Consider the following 27,793-nt stretch of genomic DNA (forward strand, 5'->3'; position numbering starts at 1 on the left):
GTAAAGTTGAACAACAGATGGAGGTATTTCACCAACTGCTGCTTTGAAGTGGTGTCGTCACATATTTTTGGGAAATGTAGTTCGCGGGATCCATATAAATACTGGAGAGATCCAATTTGACTTCCTCTTTATCTACTGGCCTGTGGGAGACAGGTAATAACGTATTATGCGCTTTAGTCTGTCTTGTTTTTCCATAGAAGCAGGGTCGCAATGTTGAGAAGTAATGTATTTATACGTTCAGTTGTGCATTTCGGTTATACCGACCAACATATTTTGTATATGTTTGGCTTAACTTCTGCCTTATTCGGTCATGTCAGTCGTCCACGCACTGTACAACGTGGTTAGCACGCTAACGTTAGCTAGCTAGCAAGAGTGACATCGCCGGTGAGGCCTTTACGTTACTGTAGATGTCTTTGCATCTTCTCAAATGCTTTACACTTTATCAAACTACATTAACAATTTGCAGTTGTATAGGTGGGGGGGATCCTTAATATAAATTGTCGATGTATATGAATCCGTTGACGCTAGTTAAATAGCTAACAAGTTCCCACTTGGTTTCGCCAGCCAAGTTACGAAGTACCACTGTCGGAGCCTGTCAGTGAGCTGACCCTGATCCATAAAATTAAATGTACTTATATTTTGCTAATAGCATAATTGCCTTATTAAACATGTTAAGTATTAATGTGTGACTTAAGATGGTCTGCAGAATAATTAACATGGGTTGAAATTCAGTATAATCACTTGTGTAATCGCAATGTTGGAACTGAACAGCCATATCAATGCTTATTCCTCAGGCACTTTGATCCACCATGCCCGTTGCCAGGAGTTGGGTTTGTCGTAAGACATATGTCACACCCCGCCGCCCCTTCGAGAAGTCTCGTCTCGACCAGGAGCTTAAACTTATCGGTATGTGTGCAAATAGCAGGTTTTGGTTTATATTGAATCTGCTGGTCTCTAAATACCATGTATTTAAGTAAGTTCATTTTAATCTCTTTCAGGGGAGTATGGTCTGAGGAACAAGCGTGAGGTGTGGAGGGTGAAGTTCACCCTGGCCAAGATTCGCAAGGCCGCCAGAGAGCTGCTCACTCTGGATGAGAAGGACCCCAAGCGTCTTTTTGAAGGTACACCACAGCTAGATGGTTCTGTGAGCTATATTCTGACTGTTCGTAAAAGTAATTTGAGCTGTTAGCTAGTGAGATATCGGCCAATGATTTAAATATTCGATATTCAGATTGTCTGTGGTGTCAGGAATTCCTCGTGAATGAGGCCGTCAGTCAGATTTCCAGATGCCTTAAATCGGGGATATTCAGATTTTACCCTATGAGGTCCAGATTACTGCTGGTTCTGTTCTACCTGAATTAATTGCACCCACCTGGTGTTCCAGGTCTCAAACAGTCCCTGATTAGGGCCATATTAGAGGGCCCTGTGTTGTGATCAGTGACTGAAAATTGCTGTATTCTGTCTCCTAGGAAACGCCCTGCTCAGGCGTCTGGTGAGAATCGGTGTGTTGGATGAGGGCAAGATGAAGCTCGATTACATCCTGGGCCTGAAGGTGGAGGACTTCTTGGAGAGGAGGCTCCAGACGCAGGTCTTCAAGCTGGGCCTTGCTAAGAGCATCCACCACGCCCGTGTTCTCATCCGCCAGAGGCACATCCGGTAAGCTGTTGATGTTCACTAGATGGCCATGTTAGAAAGGACAAGTCGGTAGATCGTTACACTGGTCTGTTATTTTAAATAGGCTCTATGATGAACTTGTGACTGGTTAAACTATTTGTAACATTTACATTTCTAAACTTCTCACATGCCTACACTAACTGTTCAGTTAACCATTATGAGTTGAAACTGCACAACTCACAAGTTACTTTCTCAATCCTTAGAGGGCCTCACAAACGATAGCTCATCCCTGAGTGTGGTTTAACATTTCAGCAAGGTCAATTCGGTAACAAACCGTATACCTTGTCTATGACTGCCCAGAGCCAATCCTGCCCATCAAGAGTGGGCAAACAGTTTCAGCAAGGTCAATGCAGTAACAGACTGTATACCTTGTCTATAAGACTGCCCAGAACCAAGCGAGGGGCAGACTGCTTCTGTCTTATTTGCTGACAGGTAATGTATGGAGGATTGCACCTCGGGCAGATATGTGCTAATGGTCCCGGCAAACTATCAAGTGTATTTGACTTGTAAGGCAATCGCATGGTCTTCAATTTAGTTTGGTTAGAGTACTTTACCTCATCAGGCAGGCCGATGATTACAGTTAATATTCAGACTTCCTGTGGTGTCAAGAATTCCTCGTGAATGAGGCCTGTCATTAATGCCAAACTATTCCCATCTGATGGTTTGTCTATGCTAATAAGTGGGGAGGAACAAACTACTCATTGAGGTCTCCTTTCTCTCCAGTGTGCGCAAGCAGGTAGTCAACATCCCCTCCTTCGTGGTGCGCCTGGACAGCCAGAAGCACATAGACTTCTCGCTGCGTTCACCATACGGTGGAGGACGCCCCGGCCGTGTCAAGAGAAAGAATGCCAAGAAGGGCCAGGGTGGTGCTGGGGGAGCTGATGAGGAAGAGGAGGATTAAAATGGAGGCTGAATGGGCGTGTTCGTGTCTGGCACTACCTGTTTTTCAATAATAAAACTATTATTTGATGACATTTTTGTGATTTTTTTTTTTGTTGTTTTACTTTATGTGGTGGAAACTGACTAGTTAAGGCCTCTGCACAATAATTGACTACACATAATGGCTACATTAGGGTTATAGATGTGTCATTGCTAGGCATTTTATAGGGATAATATAATTCTGACTTGCTCTGTTGGAAGTGACAACTAATCAAATGTTTCACATGCTTTGTAAAGTTGTAGACTAACAGAACTGCTTGCTTATGTGCTGTTCCCAACAGTGGAGAGAAATGGCTGACTAACCATAACCTGGCCAGAGACCAGGTTGATGTGCAGAGGTATTAAGGAATTGAAGTAGATAAGTGACTAGTCAATGGACTGAATGGTGACATGTCAAGAGGGCGAAAAGGTGAATGCAGATAATCTAGCTATTGGTTGACTAATTAGCAGTTGGACAGCTTGTGGGTAGGAGTTGTTTGTTCCAGACTTGGTGCATTAGTGTGCCCTGTTATCAGAACTGGGACTTGAGTGCCTGGAGTCTTAACAATTTTTAGGGCCTTCTGATACTGCCTGGGTTAGAGGTCCTGGATGGCAGGGAGCTCAGCTAAAGTTATACACTTGGCCATAAGCACTACTCTTTAGCGCCTTGCGGATGGATGCTAAGCAGTTGCCATACCGAGTGGTGATGCAGCCAGTCAAGCTGCTCTCAGTGGTGTAGCTGTAGTGCTTCAGGATCTGAAGGCCAATGCCAAATCTCTTCAACCTGAAGAGGTGTGCAGTTTTCAACGTGTGTGGACCATGATAGTTTACTGATGTGGATACCAAGGAACTTGAAGCTCTCGACCTGCTCCACAACATCCCCAGCAATGCATGGGGGTGTGCTCGGCTCCTTTGTCTTGCTGAGGTTGTCCCGGCACCATACTGCCAGGTCTGACCTCCCTGTAGGCTGTCTCAAGAAAAAGCAAATGGCACAGGGTAAGTGCTTTGTCTGCCATAACGCTCCCATAGGATTGTGTATTCATGGGGAATAACAAGGTAAAATGCACGTTTTATCTAACAGCCGAGTTAGCCTGATATTCATAAATTTGGCACTTGACATTTAGGTCTGAGGTTGAAATGATAAAGCAGCCATCCCTCCACTCAGTCATGGTGCTGGGGAAATGTAAACCCATTCATAGACGGCTATGGGTGCAAGGAACAAATATCCATAATATGAAATGATATTAACAATGGCATAAAACAAGCTTATTTCAGGGTCCTGATGGGGTATATACACTGAACACAATGAATGGCACAACAATGGACCTCGTGGTGTATCTGTGCACTCAAATTGCCAATAATAAAATGCAATTGCATTCGTTTCTCCGTAGTTTATGCCTGCCCATACCATAACCCCACTGCCATCATGGGGCACTCGGCTCACAACTTGACATCAGCAAACCGTTCGCCCACATGATGCCATACACGCTGTCTGCCATTTTCCCGGGAAAGTTGAAACCGGGATTCATCTACGAAGAGCACACTTCTCCAGCATGCCAGTGACCAAAGGTGAACATTTGCCTACTGAAGTTAGTTACGACGTAGAACTGCAGTCAGGTCAAGACCCTGGTGAGGATGACAAGCATGCAGATGATCTTCCCTGAGACGGTTTCTAACAGTTTGTGCAGAAAGTCTAAGGTTTTCAAAAACAAAAAGGTTTAATGAGCTGTCCGGGTGGCTGGTCTCAGACAATCCCACAGGTGAGGTCCTGGGCTGGCTTGGCTACATGTGGTCTGTGGTTGTGAGGCCTGTTGGACATACTGCCAAATTCTCTAAAACGATGGTAGAGAAATTAATATTCAATTTTCTGGCAAAAGCTCAATTGGACATTCCTGCAGTCAGCATGCCAATTGCACGCTCCCTCAAAACCTGAGCTATCTGGCATTGTGTTGTGTGACGAAATTGTACATTTTAGAGTAGCCTTTTATTGTCCCCAGCACAAGGTGCATCTGTGTTATGATCAAGCTGTTTAATTAGCTTCTTGATATGCCACAACTGTCAGATGGATGTATTGTCTTGGTAAAGGAGAAATGCTCACTATAATAATAATAATATAATATAATAATATATGCCATTTAGCAGACGCTTTTATCCAAAGCGACTTACAGTCATGTGTGCATACATTCTACGTATGGGTGGTCTCGGGAATCGAACCCACTACCCTGGCGTTACAAGCGCCATGCTCTACCAACTGAGCTACAGAAGCTCACTAACGGATGTAAACAAATGTGTGCACAAAATTTGAGAGAAATAAGCATGTTGTAACATTTCTGGGATCTTTTATTTCAGCTCATGAAACATGGGACCAACACTTTTACGTGTTGCATTTATACACTGCTAAAAAAAATAAAGGGAACACTTAAACAACACAATGTAACTCCAAGTCATCACACTTCTGTGAAATCAAACTGTCCACTTAGGAAGCAACTGATTGACAATACATTTCACATGCTGTTGTGCAAATGAAATAGACAACAGGTGGAAATTATAGGCAATTAGCAAGACACCCCCAATAAAGGAGTGGTTCTGCAGGTGGTGACAACAGACCACCTCTCAGTTCCTATGCTTCCTGGCTGATGTCTTGGTCACTTTTGAATGCTGGCGGTGCTTTCACTAGTGGTAGCATGAGACGGAGTCTACAACCCACACCAGTGGCTCAGGTAGTGCAGCTCATCCAGGATGGCACATCAATGCGAGCTGTGGCAAGAAGGTTTGCTGTGTCTGTCAGCGTAGTGTCCAGAGCATGGAGGCGCTACCAGGAGACGTGGAGGAGGCCGTAGGAGGGCAACAACCCAGCAGCAGGACCGCTACTTCCGCCTTTGTGCAAGGAGGAGCAGGAGGAGCACTGCCAGAGCCCTGCAAAATGACCTCCAGAAGACCACAAATTCATGTGTCTGTTTCTGACCATTTGAGCAGACTCCATGAGGGTGGTATGAGGGCCCGACGTCCACAGGCGGGGGTTGTGCTTACAGCCCAATAGCGTGCAGGACGTTTGGCATTTGCCAGAGAACACCAAGATTGGCAAATTTGCCACTGGCACCCTGTGCTCTTCACAAAGCAGGTTCACACTGAGCACATGTGACAGACGTGACAGTCTGGAGACGCCGTGGAGAACGTTCTGCTGCCTGCAACATCCTCAAGCATGACAGATTTGACGGTGGGTCAGTTATGGTGTGGGGTGGCATTTCTTTGGGGGGCTGCATAGCCCTCCATGTGCTCGCCAGAGGTAGCCAGACTGCCATTAGGTACCGAGATGAGATCCTCAGACCCCTTGTGAGACCATATGCTGGTGCGGTTGGCCCTGGGTTCCTCCTAATGCAAGACAATGCTAGACTTCATGTGGCTGGAATGTGTCAGCAGTTCCTGCAAGAGGAAGGCATTGATGCTATGGACTGGCCCACCCGTTCCCCAGACCTGAATCCAATTGAGCACATCTGGGACATCATGTCTCGTTGCACCACAGACTGTCCAGGAGTTGGCGGATGCTTTAGTCCAGGTCTGGGAGGAGATCCCTCCGCCACCTCATCAGGAGCATGCCCAGGCGTTGTATTGAGGTCATACAGGCACGTGGAGGCCACACACACTACTGAGCCTAATTTTTGACTTGTTTTAAGGACATTACATCAACGTTGGATCAGCCTGTAGTGTGGTTTTCCACTTTAATTTGGTTTGTGACTCCAAATCCAGACCTCCATGGGTTGATAAATTTGATTTCCATTGATAATTTGTGTGATTTTCTTGTCAGCACATTCAACTATGTAAAGAAAAGTATTTAATAAGAATATTTAATTCATTCAGATCTAGGATGTGTTATTTTAGTGTTCCCTTTATTTTTTTGAGCAGTGTATTTTTGTTGTGTATCATTGGGTATGACAGTTGAACAAAGCTTATGTGACATTAAGGAATATTCCTCAAGAATTAATGGGTTCGCTATATTAATGTAAAATTCCAAACCATTTCAAGCAGAATGATTTATTCTTTTTGAAACGTACTGCCTTCATTTATGGACTGGGCAGTGTCCGTGGGCGGGGTTTTGGTTGTGATTGACACGTTGTTGCGGTAGTAGGAAGTGGGATTTACCAAATCATCACTGTGCTTGAATATTTGTCCCAGGGATTGTTCACTATATTGAATGTCGGCCTGAATTTAAACGTAAGTACGTTTACTCTAGAAGTTTAGCAACATCCTTTGAACAGAGATGTACATCTACAGGGAATACAATCATTGAGCTAAGAGCTAACGTTGGCTGCTACTGTAGCAAGTTAGCTTGTTGTGGTCCTGGGGGATAGCTAGCCACATTTTTTGCGTTTCTAGAATGAGTAATTTATCGCCTATAGAAGATCCTCTAGATAGAACAAATATTTACCCTGTCACTGCGGTACTTCCTCTGGTGTCACACAAGGCTGCAGTAGCTAACTAGCTTAGCGTGTGCTAACATTTGTTATGCGTATGTTGCAATTCTGTGATTACTCCATCCATGGCATGATCAGGCGAGTTCTGATTCAGTCCACACACTAACTCACGTCAGTGGTGTAACATTTTGATCATGACGATGTGATGTTGAGTCATGTGCATGTTATAAACACGTTCTTATACTACTGAGCTTGTACCAATATGTGTGTATTGAGGAACCAACATGCATAGCAACTTCGAATAGAACAGACATTAAGTTGTCAATCACAGGCTTTATCACTGTCATAATGATGCTGTATGCAAACTGCAGTCAAATTTCTCATAGCATTTTTCCATGCAGCACAGAGGACCTATTTAAGTTACCATGGTCATACTGTGTGTGTTGTGTACCTGTTTGCAGAGAGATGTCTCCTGATGAGCTGGTCTACTTGGGAATTCTCGCTGCTTCCATCCCCATCGGGTTCCTATTCCGGTATCCGAGTGAGTATTCTATCTAGCCATCAAATAAATTCACCTAACCTATATGGTGTCTCCTAGACTATATGAACACTGAAAAACACAATTCTTTACTTTCAATACATTCTGGTAACACGCAGGACAGAAGAATGAAAAGGCGGTTGCAATCACGATAACATGTTTTAAAAAATGTTAACACATGTATAATAGGCCTATCTGCTCTGCTCTGAAGGTTCATTGTAAGTGAAATGTGTGTGGGTGTTATTGTTGCTGTAGGTCCTCCAGTGAAGCAGGGGGCAGCGTTGCTCTTGGGCCTCTCGATCACCATAGCAACCTGCCAGGTCCATGCCCTCCACTCGCTTGTGACAGTGCTTGGAACATGGATCATCATCAAGAGCAGCTGGCGGTGAGACATTAATGATGGGGGGGAGAAATCCATGCAGTTACATACCGAGATATTATTTTGTGTCGTTTTGACAATATCGCAATATAATTTCTTGTGCTAGTTGGCTGTACCTTCAACAAAACTCCAGTATTTTTCCTTCATAACTTGTTCTCCATCTTCTTTTTAAACCCGGAGCCAATTTATTTTCTGGACTTATTTCCATTACTGATCACGACTTGTGTTTTCATGGTTCTCTTGTCCCTTTGCAGCAGACATATGGTGAGAAGTATGTTTGGAACATCGAATCGCAAACAAATCACATTATCGAATCGCAATACATATTGTATCAGCGCCAAAGTATCGATATAATATCTTATCGTGTGGTCCCTGGCAATTCCCAGCCCTAAGAGACATTACTCAAAATAAACTAATTATATACAATTGAAGTCGGAAGTTTACATACACTTAGGTTGGAGTCATTAAAACTCGTTTTTTACCACTCCACACATTTCTTGTTAACAAACTATAGTTTTGGCAAGTCAGTTAGGACTACTTCGTGCATGACACAATTCATTTTTCCAACAATTGTTTACAGACTTCACTGTATCACAATTCCAGTGGGTCAGAGGTTTACATACACTAAGTTGACTTCCTTTAAACAGCTTGGAAAATTCCAGAAAATTATGGCATGGCTTTAGAAGCTTCTGCTAATTGACATAATTTGAGTCCATTGGAGGTGTATCTGTGGATGTATTTCGAGGCCTACGTTCAAACTCAGTGCCTCTTTGCTTGACATCATGTGAAAATCAAAAGAAATCAGCCAAGACTTCAGAAAATAAATTGTAGACCTCCACAAGTCTGGTTCATCATTGGGAGCAATTTCCAAACGCCTGAAGGTACCACATTCATCTGTACAAACAATAGTACGCAAGTATTAACACCATGGGACCTTGCAGCCGTCATACCGTTCAGGAAGGAGACGCGTTCTGTCTCCTAGAAATGAACATACTTGGTGCGAAAAGTGGAAATCAATCCCAGAACAAGAGCAAAGGACCTTGTGAAGATGCTGGAGGAAACAGGTACAAAAATATCTATATCCACAGTAAAATTAGTCCTATATTGACATTACCTGAAAGGCCATTCAGCAAGGAAGAGGCCACTGCTCCAAAACCGCCATAAAAAAGCCAGACTACGGTTTGCAACTGCATATGGGGAAAAATATCTTACTTTTTGGAAAAATGTCCTCTGGTCTGATGAAACAAAAATAGAACTGTTTGGCCATAATGACCATCGTTATGTTTGGAGGAAAAAGGGGGAGGCTTGCAAGCCGAAGAACACCATCCCAACTGAGAAGCACGGGGGTGGCAGCATCATGTTGTGGAGGTGGTTTGCTGCAGGAGGGACTGGTGCACTTCACAAAATAGATGGCATCATGAGGATGGAAAAGGATGTGGATATATTGAAGCAACATCTCAAGACATCAGTCAGGAAGTTAAAGCTTGGTCACATATGGGTCTTCCAAACCCCAAGCATACTTCCAAAGTTGTGGCAAAATGGCTTAAGGACAACAACGTCAAGGTATTGGAGTGGCCATCAAAGCCCTGACCTCAATCCCATAGAAAATTTGTGGGCAGAACTGAAAAAGCGTGTCCGAGCAAGGAGGCCTTCAAACCTGACTCAGTTACACCAGCTCTGTCAAGAGGAATGGGTCAATATTCACCAAACTTATTGTGGGAAGCTTGTGGAAGGCTACCTGAAATTTTTGACCCAAGTTAAACCATTTAAAGGCAATGCTACCAAATACTAATTGAGTGTATATCATCTTCTGACCCACTGGGAATGTGATGAAAGAAATAAAAACTGAAAGAAATAATTCTCTACTATTATTCTGACATTTCACATTCTTAAAATAAAGTGGTGATCCTAACTGAGCTATTACGGGGACTTTTTACTAGGATTAAATGTCAGGAATTGTGAACCTGAGTTGAAATGCATTTGTCTAAGGTGTATGTGAACTTCTGACTTCAACTGTATCAACAGACACTGTAGAACACTCCTGTGTCGTAATGGTGTGCCACTATTTAGTGACAGTCAGGAACTTCTCTCTCTCACCCATTCCCCTGTTTACCTTCTTCAGGAGTGCCCCAGCTCTCTCTCTGGCTTGGACATTCCTCTACCTCCTCTTCTTCAGACTGGTCACATGGTTCGGCCTGCCGCCGCCAACACCCTTTGCCAACGCCATCCAGCTACTCCTCACTCTGAAGGTACATCTACAGGAAGAGATGGAGGACATACACGATTAATGAAATGCAAGGGAATAATGCATCATGATGTTGTTTACAGTAACAACCCACTTGTTTTCATTCAGATGGTCAGTCTGGCCAATGAGGTGCAGAGTTTTCACCTGGAGAAGAAACAGGAAGTGAGCTCATTCTCTAAGTCTCCTGTGGTTGGTGGACTGTCCCAAGAGCCTTCCCTCTATGATATGATAGCCTATAGCTACTGCTATGTGGGTATAATGACAGGTAAGGCTGTCTAGCCCCATTCCCTAGTTTGTTTTATCATACAGGGCTACTGTCAACATATCCACAGTTCTCTCGACCTCTTTTTGATATGGTGACAGGTGAATGGCTTCAGTGTGTGGTGTAAATGTATCTAGTATGATTTGCCACTAATTTGCTTTTGCACCCATTTTAACTGTTTCTCTCTCTTTCTATCTGCCACTAGTAAAATATTGTGTGAGTCTGCTTACGTTTTCTCTTCCACTACATGACCTTCCTGTAACTCTCCCTCCTTTTTTTACTCACTCCTTCGTCCATCACCCATTAACACTCCTCCTTGCAATCTATCCTTTTTTTTGTCCTCCAATTATCCCTCTGTCTCCTTGTCTTTTCTAACTTGTACTATTCACCTTGTCTATCCTACCACTTCTCCCTCAATGCTCTCTCTTCATCCCTTCATTTATCCCTGCATCTCCCTAAAGGCCCGTTCTTCCGGTTCCAAACCTATGTGGACTGGCTGAGGCAGCCCAGCTCCTTGGACCTTCCTGGCTGGGTACCCTGCATGCTGAGGCTGAGGTTGGTGCCTGTCTACGGAGCTCTGTTCCTGACCGCCAACATGTACTTCCCCCTGGCATACGTCCGCACTGAAGAGTTCCTGGAACATCACTTTTTCTTCAGGTAGCAAATCAGCACTCTTGATTTTGTAAAAATGTTATTAATCAAAAATTGCTATTAATCAAAAAAGGTATGCTTCCATTCAAAAGTTTGAGGTCATTTAGAAATGGTAGTTTTTTAAAGAAAAGCACATTTTATTTGTCCATTGAAATGACAACAAACTGATCAGAAATACAGTGTAGAGATTGTTAATGTTGTAAATGACTATTGTAGCTGGAAACGGCAGATAAAATAAAAAAAGGAATATCTACATAGGTGTACAGAGGCCCATTATCAGCAGCCTGTGTTCCAATGGCACGTTGTGTTAGCTAATCCAAGTTTATAATTTTAAAAGGCTAATTGATCATTAGAAAACCCTTTTGCAATTATGCTAGCACAGCTGAAAACTTTTGTACTGATTAAAGTAGCAATAAAACTGGCCTTCTTTAGACTAGTTGAGTATCTGGAGCATCAGCATTTGTGGGTTCGATTACAGGCTCAAAATGGCTAGAAACAAAGACCTTTCTTCTGAAACCCGTCAGTCTATTCTTGTTCTGAGAAATGAAGGCTATTCCATGTGATAAATTGCCAAGAAACTGAAGATCTCGTACAACACTGTTTGCTACTCCCTTCACAGAACAGCGCAAACTGGCCCTAACCAGAATAGAAAGAGGAGTGGGAGGCCCTGGTGCACAACTGAGCAAGAGGACAAGTACATTTGCGTGTCAAGTTTGAGATACAGACGCCTCACAAGTCCTCAATTGGCAGCTTCATTAAATAGTACCTGCAAAACACCAGTCTCAATGTCAACAGTGAAGAGGCGACTCTGGAATGCTGGCCTTCTAGGCAGAGTTGAAAAGAAAGAGCTTTATCTCAGACTGGCCAATAAAAAGAAAAGATTAAGATGGGCAAAGGATCAGACACTGGAAGATTGGAAAAAGTGTTATGGACAGACAAATCTAAGTTTGAGGTGTTCAGATAAGAAAGGACATTGGTGAGATGCAGAAAAAACGAAAAGATGCTGGACGAGGGCTTGGCGCCATCTGTCAAGCATGGTGGAGGCAATGTGATGGTCTGGGGGTGCTTTGGTGGTGGTAAAATGGGAGATTTGTACAGGTTAAAAGGGATCTTGAAGAAGGAAGGCTATCACTACATTTTGCAATGCCATACCCTGTGGCAGCACTTAATTGGAGCCAATTTCCTCCTACAACAGGACAATGACCCAAAGCACAGCTCCAAACTATGCAATAACTATTTAGGGAAGAAGCAGTCAGCTGGTATTCTGTCTATAATGGAGGGGCCAGCATAGTCACCGGATCACAACCCTATTGAGCTGTTGTGGGAGCAGCTTAACTGTATGGTACGTAAGAAGTGCCCATCAAACCAACTTGTGGAAGGTGCTTCAGGAAGCATGGGGTGAAATCTCTTCAGATTACCTCAACAAATTGACAACTAGAATGCCAAAGGTCTGCAAAGCTTCAATTGCTGCAAATGGAGGATTCATTGACAAAAGCAAAGTTTCAAGGACACAATTACAATTTAAATTAAAAATCATTATTTATAACCTTGTCAACATCTTGACTATTTCCTATTCATTTTGCAACTAATTTCATGTATGCTTTCATGGAAAACAAGGACATTTAAGTGACCCCAACGGTAGAGTAATGTTTTTATTTCTATATTTATTGAGTTGGCATAACAGAATTGTGAGTTAATTCACCGCTGTTCCTCTCCAGAGAGCTATGGGAAATTAAAGCATTAAATAATAAAGGGCTAAATGGATGGATTTCCCAGATGACTGAAAACAATTGAAGGACAAGCACCAATTCCAGTGAAACAGAATTGAGGCAGAACTCTTGTCTATTTAGTATTCCAGACCATTGTTGCTCTTCACTCGTTGTTCTACATTAATGAGGTCTCTCTACCCCTCCAGGTTGTTCTACATGACGGTGGTGTTCTTTGTGTTCCGGATGCGGTTCTACGCTGCATGGTGTGGGGCAGAGGCTGGCTGCATCAGCGCAGGACTGGGCTGTTACCCAGAGGGGGCGCTCTCCAAGCCAGGAGGGGGTCCCACTGTCAACTACAGGCAAGTCTCACACAGGATATTCAGTCCAGTTGGGAAAAACAGTAAGGTACATGAATTCATAATTATTTAAGTGTTTAATCTTGGTTTTGATTCTTCGGTCTCTCCAGCCCTGACCCTGAAAGTCCGGTTGTGTACGACTTCAAAACCATCCAGAACATTGACCCATACAACACGGACTTCTGTGTGAAGGTCCGACACGGGATGCGCTACTGGAACATGACTGTGCAGTGGTGGCTGCATCACTACATCTACCCCAACTCCCCCTTCAAGGCTTACGCACTCAAGTAAGGGCCCTATGCAGGTTCACTAGAGAAGGCATGCGTGTTGTGTCTAAAATAAACTGTCTCATAGTCTGTTAAACTACAAAACTACAGTCAACTTTCAATATATTTGTAACTGCCAGATAAGATGTCCCCTGAATGTCATTTGATGCATACGTTTCACAATTCTCTCCCAGGGCTGGATGGACAATGTTCATCAGTGCATACTGGCACGGCCTTCACGCTGGCTACTACCTGTCATTCCTCACCATTCCTCTGTGTATTGCGGCTGAGTCGGCCATGGAGGCGTCGGTCAGGGCCAAGCTGGGGCCCCGGGGTCAGAGTGCCTTCGACTGGGTCCACTGGTTCCTCAAGATGAGGGCCTATGACTACATGTGTATGGGCTTCGTCCTGCTGAAGGCCAGCGACACCGTCCACTACTGGACCTCCATCTACTTCATCATCCACATCATCGCCCTGGCCTGCATTCTGTTCGGGAGGCTGATGAAGGGAGGAAAGAGGGAGAGAAAGAAGAGTGAAAAGGAGGAGAAAATTGAGGGGGAGAAGAAAGAGGTGAAGCAAGAGGACGTGAGAGAGAAGACAGAGTGAGAATGGATTGATGGAGAGGATGTACTGTATGGGGAGGATAGGTTTACTAAAGAACTACTATTCCCACAATGCGCTGTCTGTCACTGATCTGTATGGGTCACTTTTGTCCGTTAGGTCCAGTGATGTCTCCCCTGGTAGAGAAGAGTTCTGTTCAATCCCAAACTGGCCCCTAGACCCTACTAGGGTTGGATTTGCAGTTGGGAGGTAGAATAGATGAAGTTGTAGGATTTCCCTAACCAGGAGACACCATTGGACCTTTAGCTGAATACAGTGAATCCTTATGAACATTGTTGTAACCCAGTAACAGTTGCCATGGTGATATTACATTACAAACCACGTGTACATACAGGTATAATTGGGTGAAAGAATGTTTGCTTAATGAATGTTATTTGATGTGCGAGTGGCAAAAAAGTTCAGGGGGATGGAGATTATTCAGCTACTTCACTTGTGCGTATGTATGTGTGATTTTATTTAAAATCACAGTCAATTTTCATACAAATATACTTCAATTAGTTTAGAGGACACAAAATTGTATGTTCAAGATGCTGCCTTGAAACAGAGTATAAAGTAGTGTATAACCACAGCGGCACATCCCTTGAATCCATTCATAGAGCAAGGACTCAATTTGAACTGGGATCTAAGTATGTTACTCAGTCTGTATTTTTGGCTAAATCTCTAATCCCATTGACATCAAAGCATGATTTACTCAAAGTTAAATACAAGTCACCGGCATTTATCTCAAGCCATAATCAACAATGCATTTTCCCGGGGCAACAAGATTTTCTGCTTCTTTATATTTTTGAGTTTTCATTGATCAGACCATTCCTATGATCAGTTATAGAATAGTGCAGAAAAGTGAACTTTGGATAGCCACGAGTACATACTGAGTTATACTTGTCTAGTTTTAAAACGCATATAGAGGATCCAGTCATAATGAATGTGGCAGTTGTATACGTTCTCTTTCCTGAACATTCTTATTAGGTTTATTATTATGATAAGATGATCATTTCTCCCTTATCTCCAAGTTGAAAGAACACATTCTGTCATTATTAAGTGGAGCCATCCTCAGTGATTTGTTCTCAGAGTAAAGACCAAGAAACCTGAAATAACTTTCACTGTGTCAAGAGCGGCTACTGGAACCAAAAAGACCCGTGCAAATTTCAGAATGGAATCTGTGGTTTAGAAAAATACATAAATTGCTTAAAGTATTTGCTATGTTGATTATAATCTGAATTTATTTTACTGCATTATTTAAAACGTTGTTTTGGGTGATCTGTTGATTTGACTTGGCCTGTAAATGAGCATTTTACTTATCTCTTCTTTACAAAAATGATCTGTCCTGCTTTCCGTAGTCATTAGTTATTTGATTAGTAATCTCTTGTGGACAGATGCACGTAACATAAATAGAACATCTGCTGCAATTACGCCAGAATTGAGTTCTGGGTGTCTGAGATGATTTGATTAGAGATGTAATTATATACTGTATGGCGAATATTTATTTATTGTTCTTTATTGTTGTCTGTGTGTCACTGGCTACATCTCAAATGACACCCGGCTATTCCCCAGACAGGTCACTACTGTTGGTCAGACCTGGGCCAAAAGTAGTGCATTCTATTAGGAAATAAGTTGCCTCAGTCAGAACATTTTGGCAGTGACTGATGACTGACTGCTAAGGTAAGGTTATAGAAAGACCAAGCTACTACCTTACCAGTCAGTCCTCAGTCAGAACATTTTGGCAGTGACTGAGGACTGACTGCTAAGGTAAGGTTATAGAAAGACCAAGCTACTACCTTACCAGTCAGTCCTCAGTCAGAACATTTTGGCAGTGACTGAGGACTGACTGCTAAGGTAAGGTTATAGAAAGACCAAGCTACTACCTTACCAGTCAGTCCTCAGTCAGAACATTTTGGCAGTGACTGAGGACTGACTGACTGACTGCTAAGGTAAGGTTATAGAAAGACCAAGCTACTACCTTACCAGTCAGTCCTCAGTCACTGCCAAAATGTTTGACTGCCATCGTATTACAAATGTAATGGTATTTAAAAAATATATATTGTGCTGACAGTAGAATACAAAAAGTGATTTTGAATGATATTTCTTGTCATTTAATGAACTAGATAGCATGGAAGCATTGTATTATTATTGTTTACCACAATCTGATATAGCCAAACCCTCCCTCCTTTTCCTTGTGCCAAAACCTGAGCCCCGAAGAAATGACTACCTTGTGTTTTTTTTATCAGCCAACTCATTTCAGTACATGACCAGTATAGAAAACATTCCTTGATGGTTGCTTCTCCATCTTTCTCTCTGTCACATGTAATAGTTTCTGTGTATTTTTGTTTGTTTCTGAATGGTTTCACCTTGATACTATGATGATTGTAACTCTCCCTGCCTTGTAACGGTTCAGTGTTACCAACGGAATACATGTCTCAGATATTCAACACGTCTAAAGTCTTGTCCCTTATTGGTGTTTTGTTCATGGATGCTGGCTGTAGTTTTATTAGTGCACATTTCTCTTGCAATTTCTGATCTGACATGGTTCATTCTATGGTTTTTTACTTACTATAGGAGTTGTCAGACCTGAAAATGATCAACGTTCCCCTATCCCCTTGCACATACTCACACGCACAGCCACAAACACACAAATCCCACCCAGGCTTGCCTCTATGGTTACTTAACAACATGTCACATCAGTGTACAGAAAGATTTATGAACTGAAGCACAGACAGTAAACACTCCTACATGATTACGTTATGGCTCTAACCTGTAACTAGTCATCAAATGTCTTGTAACACCCCAGCTTGTTGATACTGCATTAGTTACTAACGTCCATGTTCTGTTGGATGTAAGCAGAGTGGAGTGTAACCTAACAGTCTACCAGGGGTGAATGGGTTAAACATACAAGGAAGTATCTGTGGCAGAGATGATTAATTGCATGGAGCAAAGTCTGAGGGGGAGTGATTCCTGGATTCTACCTCGTAAAAGAGCTAGCCCTGTGTGCTGGATTAACTATGTATTAGCATTGTAATTAGCAGTGAGATACGGAGGACTGGTTGTTTGATTGTAGTGTTTCTGAAGTGTTGGTGGAATCCTCTCTGTCTCATGGAGTTCAGTGAGCTACAAAGACCGAGCTCCACTATAGGTAAGCTGTGCGACAACTGTTTTGTAGGTGTGGTATGTTCTGTCTCCGGTACAGGTGTGCCTTTGTGTTCAGTGATTTGCTTCCTGGTTACTTAGGATGACTTGTTTTGTATTATACAAAAATATGCTATTACATGGTAAAGGGAGATTTTCCAAGAATGTATACTTTAAATATGCTTGAATTATGTGTACCACAAAAGTATAATGCACCAACAGACTGCAAATCTTCCAAAACTACAACCAATCAACTACACTGACTCTGGGCTTACTCAGGACATCACTCATAGTTTTTCTCTGTATATATCTTTGCCCTCCTCTGCCCTCTCCAAGCCCACAGTTACCATGGTGCCCAGCAGTTGGTGAGGTTACGGAGTAAGTCTGTAGTGTCTAATCAGAATGGCCCTCAGTTCAACTGGGGTTCTCCCCCCTCGGAGGGGGGAGAGGAGGGTGACTCGGGACCCCCTAAGGACCTAAGAGAGAGGCCTATGACCATGCGTCTGAAGAGAGCGATACGGTATGGGACCTCAGTGGTCATAGTAGTTACTAGCGTCTCTGCCTCTGTGCAATTCCTTTGTTGTGGTCCTGAAGGTAACAAACATACTATGCTCTCTCACTTCTCTCCTCTCCCAAAAAAACATACTCTTTCTCTTCCTCCCACCTACTCTCCCTTCCAGGGAGGTGCAACAGATGCGTGTGCCTGTGGTGACTAGCTGGCAGTCGTGGAAAAGGAGCAAGGCCAAGTCCCTGAGCAGGTTCAGAGCAGATGCAGGGGGAGTCATGTCCTACGTAGCTCTGTGGAGAAAGGCTCTGCATAAGATAGGAGGTGGCAGATTCAATCACACTGTATCACTCAATCAAATCAGGCAATGGTTAATCAAACATCAACTACATACATATCTATATCCTGGGCTGTATGTACAGTTGAAGTCGGAAGTTTACATACACTTAGGCTGAAGTTATTAAAACTCATTTTTCAACCACTCCACAAATTTCTTGTTATCAAACTATACTTTTGGCAAGTCAGTTAGGACATCTACTTTGTGCATGACATAAGTCATTCTTACAACAATTGTTTACAGACAGATTATTTCACTTATAATTCACTGTATCACAATTCCAGTGGGTCAGAGGTTTACATACACTATGTTGACTGTGCCTTTAAACAGCTTGGAAAATTCCAGAAAATGATGGCATGGCTTTAGAAGCTTCTGATAATTTGAGTCAATTGGAGGTGTACCTGTGGATGTATCTCAAGGCCTACCTTCGAACTCAGTGCCTCTTTGCTTGACATCATGGGAAAATCAAAAGAAATCTGCCAAGAACTCAGAAAGAAAATTGTAGACCTCCATAAGTCTGGTTTATCCTTGGGAGTAATTTCCAAACGCCTGAAGGTACCACGTTCATCTGTACAAACAATAGTACGCAAGTATAAACACCATGGGACCACGCAGCCGTCATACCGCTCAGGAAGGAGACGTATTCTGTCTCCTAGAGATGAAAGTACTTTGGTGCGAAAAGTGCAAATCAATCCCAGAACAAAAGCAAAGGACCTTGTGAAGATGTTGGAGGGAACAGGTACAAGGAAGAAGCCACTGCTCCAAAATCTTCATAAAAAAAAGCCAGACTACGGTTTGCAACTGCACATGGGGACCACGTCATACTTTTTGGAGAAATGTCCTCTGGTCTGATGAAACAAAAATAGAACTGTTTGGCCATAATGACCATCGTTATGTTTGGAGGAAAAAGGGGGATGCTTGCAAGCCGAAGAACACCATCCCAACCGAGAAGCACGGGGGTGGCAGCATCATGTTGTGGGGGTACTTTGCTGTAGGAAGGTCTGGTGCACTTCACAAAATAAATGGCATCATGAGGTAGGAAAACTATGTGGATATATTGAAGCAACATCTCAAGACATCAGTCAGGAAGTTAAAGCTTGGCCGCAAAATGGGTCTTCCAAATGGACGATGACCCCAAGCATACTTCCAAAGTTTTGGCAAAATGGCTTAAGGACAACAAAGTCAAGGTATTGGAGTGGCCATCACAAAGCCCTGACCTCAAACCTATAGAAAATTTGTGGGCAGAACTGAAAAAGCATGTGCGAGCAAGGAAGCCTACAAACCTGACTCAGTTATACCAGCTCTGTCAGGAGGAATGGGTCAAAATTCACCCAACCTATAGTGGGAAGCTTGTGGAAGGCTACCTAAAACGTTTGACCCAAGTTATACAAGTTAAAGGCAATGCTACCAAATATGAATTGAGTGTATGTAAACTTCTGACCCACTGGGAATGTCATGAAAGAAATTAAATTAAATTCTCTCTACTATTATTCTGACATTTCACATTCTTAAAATAAAGTGGTGATCTTAACTGACCTAAGACAGGGAATATTTACTAGGATTAAAATGTTAGGAATTGTGAAAAACTAAGTTTAAATATATTTGGCTATGGTGTATGTAAACTTCTGATTTCAACTGTATGTGACATATACAGAACTTAACTATATGCATTTGCACGCACAACGACTACACATATCGATGAAGTTTTCCCGAGGCTTTCAGCAATATCTTAAAGGCCTCAGTTCCACACATTTCTCCTGCATTAGGCTAAATCAGAGTAACACAGTGTTTCTTGGTAGTCTTAAACAAATCTCTTTTGAAACTAAAATAGACACCTCATACACATGGTTATGGGCTTAAAACAAAGAAGACACCTGTACCATTGCATCCCAATATATGTTATTTTTCATTTAATTAATTATGAAATAATTATGAAATACTGAAAAATATGAATAACATTCCAGGGCTACTGTTGTAGTTAATTATGTTGCCTTCACATTCACAACATGGCCCTGTGACCCCTGTCTTTGCAGGCCACTTTGGCGGTGGTGTCCAGTCCTACTTCATATTCCTGCGCTTCCTGGTGGTGCTCAACTTCCTGTCGTTCTTGCTGATTGCTGGGTTCATCCTCATCCCCAGTATCGTGTTCAGATCCACCAGCACCAGTAACATGACAGTGGACAGCACTGGTAAGGCCAGCACTGGAGGATGCATTTTCAAACCAGGCCCATGATTGGTTAAAGGGTGATGGCATTGGAGTGACATTCACTATCTCTATTCCAGTCCAGTCTATTAACCTTATTCTGTGTGTCTCCAATATAAAACAATATCTTCTCACTGTTCCCTGTAACAGTAACATAGCAACAGATCTGCCTTAGAGGATGGGCTTTTAATTCAATTGAGGGATTGAAACTGCAAATATTGCAGCAGTTGTTACTGGTATTCTCTCACGGGTTTGAGAATGGAGTCCCTAACAAAGTAGCAGATCATGGAACTGAGGTATTCGGTGCCAAGGCTGCGGTGGGAAACATGATCAAATGTGACCTTGGCTTATCTTCAAACAGCTGTGTGTGTGTGTGTGTGTGTGTGTGTGTGTGTGTGTGTGTGTGTGTGTGTGTGTGTGTGTGTGTGTGTGTGTGTGTCTCTCTCTCTCTCTCTCTCTCTCTCTCTCTCTCTCTCTCTCTCTCTCTCAGGTCCAGAGGGGTGTAAGGTCTATGATCCAAATCTTCAAGGTCTGGTGGTGTTTTACCAATACTTCCTGGACTTACTCTCTGGAACGGTGAGAAAACACAACATGTGTAATCTAGTCCTGTGTACCACTGGTTATAGATATACTGAATACAGCACAGAGAACACTTCTCTGAAGTTCAGTATGCAAAACCATGCAGCTCTGTTTTAAGAGGCCTTGGCCTGTCTGCACGTCCGTCTTTCTGCCTGTGTAAGCTGGTGATTCTCTGATCCACCTCTACGTAGACTACACCATTCTGTATACATCTAGCCCTTCTTTGGACAATGTGTTAACAAACCTCCAACCGAGCTTCAAAGTCACACAACACTCCTTCCGTGGCCTCCAACTGCTTTTAAATGCTAGTAAAACTAAGTGCATGCTCTTCAACCGATTACTGCCCGCACCCTCCTGCCCGACTAGTAACACTACTCTGGACGGTTCTGACCTACAATATGTGGACAACTACAAATACCTAGGTGTCTGGTTAGACTGTAAACTCTCTTTCCAGACTCACATTAAGCAGCTCCAATCCAAAATTAAATCTAGAATCAGCTTCCTATTTCGCAACAAACGCCTCCTTCATTCATGCCGCCAAACATACCGTTGTAAAACTGACTATCCTATCGATCCTTGACTTCGGCGATGTCATTTACAAAATAGCCTCCAACACTCTACTCAGCAAACTGGATGAGGTCTATCACAGTGCCATTTGTTTTGTCACCAAAGCCCCATTTACTACCCACCACTGTGACCTGTATGCTCTAGTTGGCTGGCCCTCACTACATATCGTCACCAAACCCACTGGGTCCTGGTCATCTATAAGTCTTTGCTAGGTAAAGCCCCGCCTTATCTCAGCTCACTGGTCACCATAGCAGCACCAACCCGTAGCACACGCTCCAGCAGGTATATTTCACTGGTCATCCCCAGACCAACACTTCCTTTGGCCGCCTTTCCTTCCAGTTGTCTGCTGCCAATGACTGAAACAAATTGCAAAAAAGTCTAATATCTCCCTCTCGAACTTTAAGCATCAGTTGTCAGAGCAGCTTACTGATCACTGTACACAGCCCATCTGTAAATAGCACACCCAACTACCTCATCCCCATATTATTACTCACCCTCTTGCTCTTTTGCACCCCAGTATCTCTACTTGCACATCATCATCATCTGTACATCTATCACTAAAGTGTAATTATTTTAGCCTCTAGGGCCTATTTATTGCCTATTTTCCCACTGTACATAGATGTTTCTATTTTTCTTTTCTTTTGTGTTATTGACTGTATGTTTGTTTATGTGTAACTCTGTGTTGTTGTTTTTGTCGCACTGCTTTGCTTTATTTATTTATAGCCACAGTTCACAGTTGTAAATGAGAACTTGTTCTCAACTAGCCTACCTGTTTTAATAAAGGTGAAATAAAAAATAACGTACAGTCTGTGTCTACTTGTGGGTTTGTGTCATTTTGTGAGTTTATGTCAAGTCTGGTACGCTTCTAGTCTAGTAGGCTCCACTCTCACCACTTCCCACCCTCCACCTATCTCCCTCTCCCAGGGTTTCATGGAGTACTCCTACATGTTCTATGGTTACTATAACAACACCGTGGCAGAGAGCAGTGGCTTCCACTACAACCTGCCCCTGGCCTACCTCCTCACCTCCGTCTTCTACTTCGCCTTCTGTCTCATCTGCATCATCGCACGGTACCTTCTGGAATGCCCTACACTTCCCTCTGCATAGAAATAAAATGGATAGAATGGACATTAAACCTAATGACTTACTTACCCCCCTACCCCCCTCCGATTGGTCCCTTATACAGCATGGGGAGCGCACTTCGCGTTGCTGTGGCAACAGGCAGCGGTGCTGCCGGCAGTTACAGCAAAATGGTGTTCACTGGCTGGGACTACGGTTGCCAGGGAGACCGGGCCACCAAACTCAAACAGAAAAGCATCCACTACCAGCTACAGGTAGGAGCTCTGCCTCTTACTGCAGGGTCACTGAAGATGCACTCCTCTTTCCTCCCCTCTAATTTCTCTGTATAATCTCTCCCCTCTATTCCTCCCATCTCCACTCTCTCTCCCCTCCTCTATCTGTCTCCTCCCTCTGTCAGGTGGACCTGGAGGAGGAGAGGCTACAGAAAAAGGCTTTGTCTCTAACCTTAGGTCAGACAGTGGGTCTGTGTTCTCTACGTATCTTCCTCATGCTCGTCTCCCTCGCCCTCATAGGAGGAGCTTTCTTTGGCATCTTCAAGGCTACTGTCTTCAGCCAGGTCAGTCAAAAACACAAGAAACAAAACAAAGTATTGATTGGATGTTTGGCCTTTCATCCTCTCCATGTCATATTGTGTCAATACAGGGAGGTGGGTATCCTGGGGCTGTTTTAACCTTTTCTGGTTGACCTTTGCAACCCTTTCCCTGTGGTTCCTAGGTGCAGGTTGGAGCAGAGGGCATTCTGGGCCTGTTCTGGGTTTACCTTCCTTCCATCGTCATCACAACAGGAAACTTTGTTGTGCCCTTCATGTGTGACCAGATAGCCTTGTTTGAGAGATATTCTCCTAGTACCACCATCATCATGGCACTGTTCAGGTGTGTGTGTGTGTGTGTGTGTGTGTGTGTGTGTGTGTGTGTGTGTGTGTGTGTGTGTGTGTGTGTGTGTGTGTGTGTGTGTGTGTGTGTGTGTGTGTGTGTGTGCCGAGTCCCTAGTTTGACATTTATTTTACGCCTGCTACGTTAGGTTAGTGTGTGACCTTATCGCTTTGCTAGATCTTCACTCAACCAGTGTGTTTGCATGCCTACGTGTGTGTGAATATTGCCTGTGTCCCTCCCTCCTGTGTTCAGGTCAGTGTTTCTGCGTATGATAAGTCTGGGAGTGCTGCTGTTTACTCTGTGGAGTCAGATCACCTGCTTCAAAGACAGTCCAAAATGTGAGCTCTGCCAGTACAACAACATGGAATATCCGGTAACCACTCTCTTAATACAGCATGGTATCCTGGGTAGCAGTCAGGGTCTAATTTAGCAGATTGGTCTAGAAAAGGCTGAAAAGATGATATCTCCATCCGATTCTACCTACAGTACAGAACTGGTATCAACCATGTTGCATCATCTTCTATTTTCTTTACCACCCATGCTATGTCTGTCTGTCTTGCTGCTGCCACCCAGTGCTGGGAGACGCGTGTGGGACAGGAAATGTACAAACTGGCCTTGTTTGACTTCCTCATTACCGTCGCCATGCTTATCCTGGTGGAGTTTCCACGCAGGTAGTGTACACTGTGGTGTAACTCAATCTATGAGCTCGTCATCCTCTATTACATTTATTGATAATCTCTTCTTCCATACTGTGGCAGGTTGTTTGTGGACCACTACTCCTGTGTACTGACCCGGTGGGTAGGTCGTCAGGAGTTCTTGGTGCCTCCCAATGTGCTGGGTCTGGTCTACGGTCAGACAGTGGTGTGGACTGGAGCTCTGTTCTGCCCTCTGCTGCCTCTCATCAACACACTCAAGTTCTTCATCCTCTTCTACTGCAAGAAGGTCAGGCTGCTCTCCATACTGTACCAATAATGGAAATGTAATCAATTCATTTTCTGAAAGGTTTCTCAAGTGAGCGTTTGGCCCCAGATCCGTTTCACTTCACTACACAATTGCGTGCGCCCTCTTCCTCCTCCCCCTCCTCCCCCTCCCCCTCCTCCTCCTCCCCTCCCCCTCCCCCCTCCTCCCCCCCCCCTCCTCCTCCTCCTCCTCCAGGTCACTCTGTTTTCTAACTGTCGTCCGGCGGTGAAGACGTTCCGCTCCACCACCTCCACCATCTTCTTCCTGGTGGTGTTGCTGTTCGGCTGGGGCCTCGCCCTCGTCGCCATGATCTACAGCCTGGCCCAGTGAGTGACTATGCCTACGTCTGAAATGACACCCTATTCACTATATAGTGTACTACTTTTGACCAGGGCCTATAGTCAAAAGTAGTGCCCTATATAGAGAATAGGGTACCACTTCGGACGCAGACTCTATCTCTACTGTAGCAGGAAGGAAGCCTGTTATACAGTGCAGGGATAGTAGTGGCAGATGGACCAGGTGTAGTAGTGGTGGTAGTTGGTGAGGGTGTTGATATGTCATCCTCAGGATCCATCCCTCTATGAGCTGTGGTCCGTTCCGCTCTCTCACTATGATGTGGAGTATCGTTCCCAACACCTTCTACACTCTCTCCCTGACAACACAGGACTTCATCTTCTACATGGGCTCCCAGGCCTTCTCCATCCCTCTTTTCATCTTCTCTTGGTGAGTCACCTTGTCTTACTGATCTCTTAATTTTCTCCTGAGTGATTTAGTCTTACAAGGAACCCAAACCGGCTGTGCGCGTGCGCCATCGTGCATAAATGTATTTTGTCCCCCCACACCAAACGCGATCACGACACGCAGGTTAAAATATCAAAACAAACTCTGAACCAATTACATTAATTTGGGGACAGGTCGAAAAGCATTAAATATGTATGGCAATTTGGTTAGCTTGCACATGCTCGCTAATTTGTCCTATTTAGCTAGCTTGCTGTACATATTGTTATTTTACCTGAAATGGACAAGGTCCTCTACTCTGACAATTAATCCACACACAACGGTCAACTGAATCGTTTCTAGTCATCTCTCCTCCTTCCAGGCTTTTTCATCTTTGAACTTATATGGTGATTGGTATCTACACTTTCATAGTATTACCACGACAACCGGCAAAACAATTAGTCTTTCAATCACCCACGTGGGTATAACCAATGAGGAGATGGCAAGAGGAGTTGCGATTGCAGCGCGATCTGCGTCAGAAATAGAAAGGACTTCTATTTTAGCCCTTGGCAACGCAGATGCTCGTTGGCGCATGCGAGTAGTGTGGGTGCAATAATTGAATAACATGCATTTCTACATTTATTTTGCAACGCAAGCAACATGTCCGGTCTGGTCAGTATATTACTGATCCGATTGTCCATTGCAGGTACATGGGTCAGTGTGTTACTGTCTACCTTGTGTTTGATGATGTAATATTGTTTTGTAACTCAACAAATGGGAGGCCCATATCTGCATAGACTCATTTGGTCAGCATGGGTTATTTCCATGTGTTCAGATTCCTGTACATAACATTCTGACTGTGTTTGTGCTTTCCTCTGTCCTGATAGTGTGGTGCTGTGTTACGTAGCAGCTCTAGCCGCAGTCTATGGGAAGAGTGTTGATCTGCTAAAGGCCCATCTTAAACTGGTAAGTGATGGATGGGGAGAAGTCCTACATGATACAAAAAATATATGTTTGAAACAAAACCATGTCTATGGCCCATACTCAAGCTTAACCTTGTATAACAGTGTGTTTAACTCTTAACAGGAGGGACGTGATAAGCAGTTCCTGGTCAAGCAGATTGAAGAGCTGAGTAGAGAGATGGGGGTTCCAACAAGGGACCAATTGGACACTGGTGCAGCAAACTGACTCAGACATCAGGCTCAAACCCACAGCCCATATCCCGGCCCAAGGCACTTTTTGTAGATTTTAAAGGCTTAGATAGGTTTTGCATGTAGCAATAGCACAAAGCACATATCTACACCTTCACAAATCACTTTACATTAATTGTAACAAGTATTGTCACTCTCTAGTGTAGGATAGCTACGTTTGAGGCAAAGTTGTACTTATGATTGAGTGGTGGTTGTCTCACCTAGCTACGGTATCTTAAGATGAATGAACCAACTGTAAGTCACTCTGGATAAGAGCTTCTGCTAAATGACTAATCTAAATGTGGAGACTTCCATGGGGCTAAGATTTATTAAAGATTTAGTTGTTACCCCATTTATGTCTCATAATATCTGTAACAGCAATTGCAGTGTTCATCGCCTTTGCATTCTCTTACTCACCTCTTGCCTAAACATCAGACTGTTACCGTGTTTACCCCATGGTTATTCAGTGTGAAAGAAGTCGCCCTAAAAAAGACCCAAGAGTCTCTCCAAGCCAGAATGTTGAATACAATTATATTTACACTTACCAGTTGTCCGTGCTGTTGGTCCTTTTCACAGTAGGAAGTGGAGATAAAATATCCACAGGAAAGTATTTTTTACCTGACTTTTTGCGGCGACGGTAGGTTCTGTCGCTTGTATTTTCAATCTTCCGAGGCATTGTGTAACATTATGTAAACATTTTGTCGACCGAAGCACGTTCCCTCGCAGTCCGCTGGGTATAATTTGTGGAACGTTCCAACAGGAATCTGTTACAAAAAGGAATCTGTTACAAAAAGTAAATATCAAGGTTGCCAGCAAACAACGGATACAAAATTGTATAGCGGCAGAATAAAATACCAAATTATACCCACCCATCAGCTAGAAGTGCTTGTGAAATTTGCCAGTTTATGTGCGACAACGTTCGGTATGTGATTCAGTTAAACTCGGCTGTTACTTACATAATTGTGCAAGTGTTTGTCATGTGAGAATTGTGTCAGTATTGAAAATACAAACGAATATACAGACCAGTCCAGTGTATTGAAAGTCAGGTTAACACTTCCCTGATGATATGTTGTTTGTTACTTCCCGACATAACGACACAATCCGCGGACAACATGTAAAGCAAGTTGAAATAAAGATGATTCAACATTGTGACTTGTAATGGGAATGCTGAACCTACATGTTAGATACAAGAGTGTAAGTCTTTCACTCTCGGATTCCAAAAGAGGCTACCTCTACCCCACCTTTACAACATTAAATGTTTAGTTTTCTAAATTGATTTAAATATTGTTTACATATATTTATTATGTTCTTCAGTTTAACAATTATTTTCTCTCTCTCTCTCTCTATATATATATATATATATATATATATATATATATATATGTATATATATGTATATATATATATATATGTATATATATGTATATATATATATATATATGTATATATATATATATATATATATATATATATATATATATATATATGTATATATATGTATATATGTATATATATGTATATATATATATATATGTATATATATATATATGTATATATATGTATGTATATATATATATGTATATATATGTATGTATATATATATATACATATATATGTATATATATATATGTA

General features: G+C 43.0%; 3 protein-coding genes and 1 long non-coding RNA gene across 4 annotated transcripts; 3 read left to right on the plus strand and 1 right to left on the minus strand.

Annotated features, from left to right (window-relative positions):
• The first annotated feature begins 128 nt into the window (after nucleotides 1-128).
• On the plus strand, nucleotides 129-2,648 carry rps9 (ribosomal protein S9). The gene is made up of 5 exons (XM_035761668.2): nucleotides 129-153; nucleotides 795-906; nucleotides 999-1,121; nucleotides 1,470-1,656; nucleotides 2,398-2,648. The coding sequence occupies exons 2-5, from the start codon at nucleotides 810-812 to the stop codon at nucleotides 2,573-2,575; spliced, it is 585 nt and encodes a 194-aa protein (XP_035617561.1). The 5' UTR covers nucleotides 129-153; nucleotides 795-809; the 3' UTR covers nucleotides 2,576-2,648.
• A 4,006-nt stretch (nucleotides 2,649-6,654) lies between these two features.
• Nucleotides 6,655-16,459, plus strand: mboat7 (membrane bound O-acyltransferase domain containing 7). The gene is made up of 9 exons (XM_035761666.2): nucleotides 6,655-6,804; nucleotides 7,466-7,545; nucleotides 7,798-7,927; nucleotides 10,044-10,170; nucleotides 10,275-10,431; nucleotides 10,890-11,085; nucleotides 12,995-13,147; nucleotides 13,255-13,431; nucleotides 13,605-16,459. Exons 2-9 carry the CDS (start codon nucleotides 7,470-7,472, stop codon nucleotides 14,014-14,016), a joined length of 1,428 nt encoding a protein of 475 aa, XP_035617559.1. The 5' UTR covers nucleotides 6,655-6,804; nucleotides 7,466-7,469; the 3' UTR covers nucleotides 14,017-16,459.
• Nucleotides 12,989-26,831, minus strand: LOC127915281 (uncharacterized). Its single transcript, XR_008090861.1, has 2 exons — nucleotides 26,707-26,831; nucleotides 12,989-13,908 (listed from the first exon to the last, which is right to left on the minus strand). It is a non-coding gene; the product is annotated as an uncharacterized LOC127915281 (long non-coding RNA).
• On the plus strand, nucleotides 16,923-27,310 carry tmc4 (transmembrane channel-like 4). The gene is made up of 16 exons (XM_035761664.2): nucleotides 16,923-17,158; nucleotides 17,488-17,671; nucleotides 17,832-17,980; nucleotides 20,027-20,182; nucleotides 20,687-20,772; nucleotides 22,267-22,412; nucleotides 22,529-22,676; nucleotides 22,820-22,978; nucleotides 23,137-23,294; nucleotides 23,547-23,667; nucleotides 23,868-23,965; nucleotides 24,053-24,236; nucleotides 24,450-24,580; nucleotides 24,822-24,977; nucleotides 25,859-25,937; nucleotides 26,058-27,310. Exons 1-16 carry the CDS (start codon nucleotides 17,119-17,121, stop codon nucleotides 26,157-26,159), a joined length of 2,097 nt encoding a protein of 698 aa, XP_035617557.1. The 5' UTR covers nucleotides 16,923-17,118; the 3' UTR covers nucleotides 26,160-27,310.
• The last annotated feature ends 483 nt before the right edge of the window (nucleotides 27,311-27,793 follow it).

Source organism: Oncorhynchus keta, chromosome 34 (genome assembly GCF_023373465.1).
Source record: "Oncorhynchus keta strain PuntledgeMale-10-30-2019 chromosome 34, Oket_V2, whole genome shotgun sequence".
Taxonomy (NCBI): Eukaryota; Metazoa; Chordata; class Actinopteri; order Salmoniformes; family Salmonidae; genus Oncorhynchus; species Oncorhynchus keta.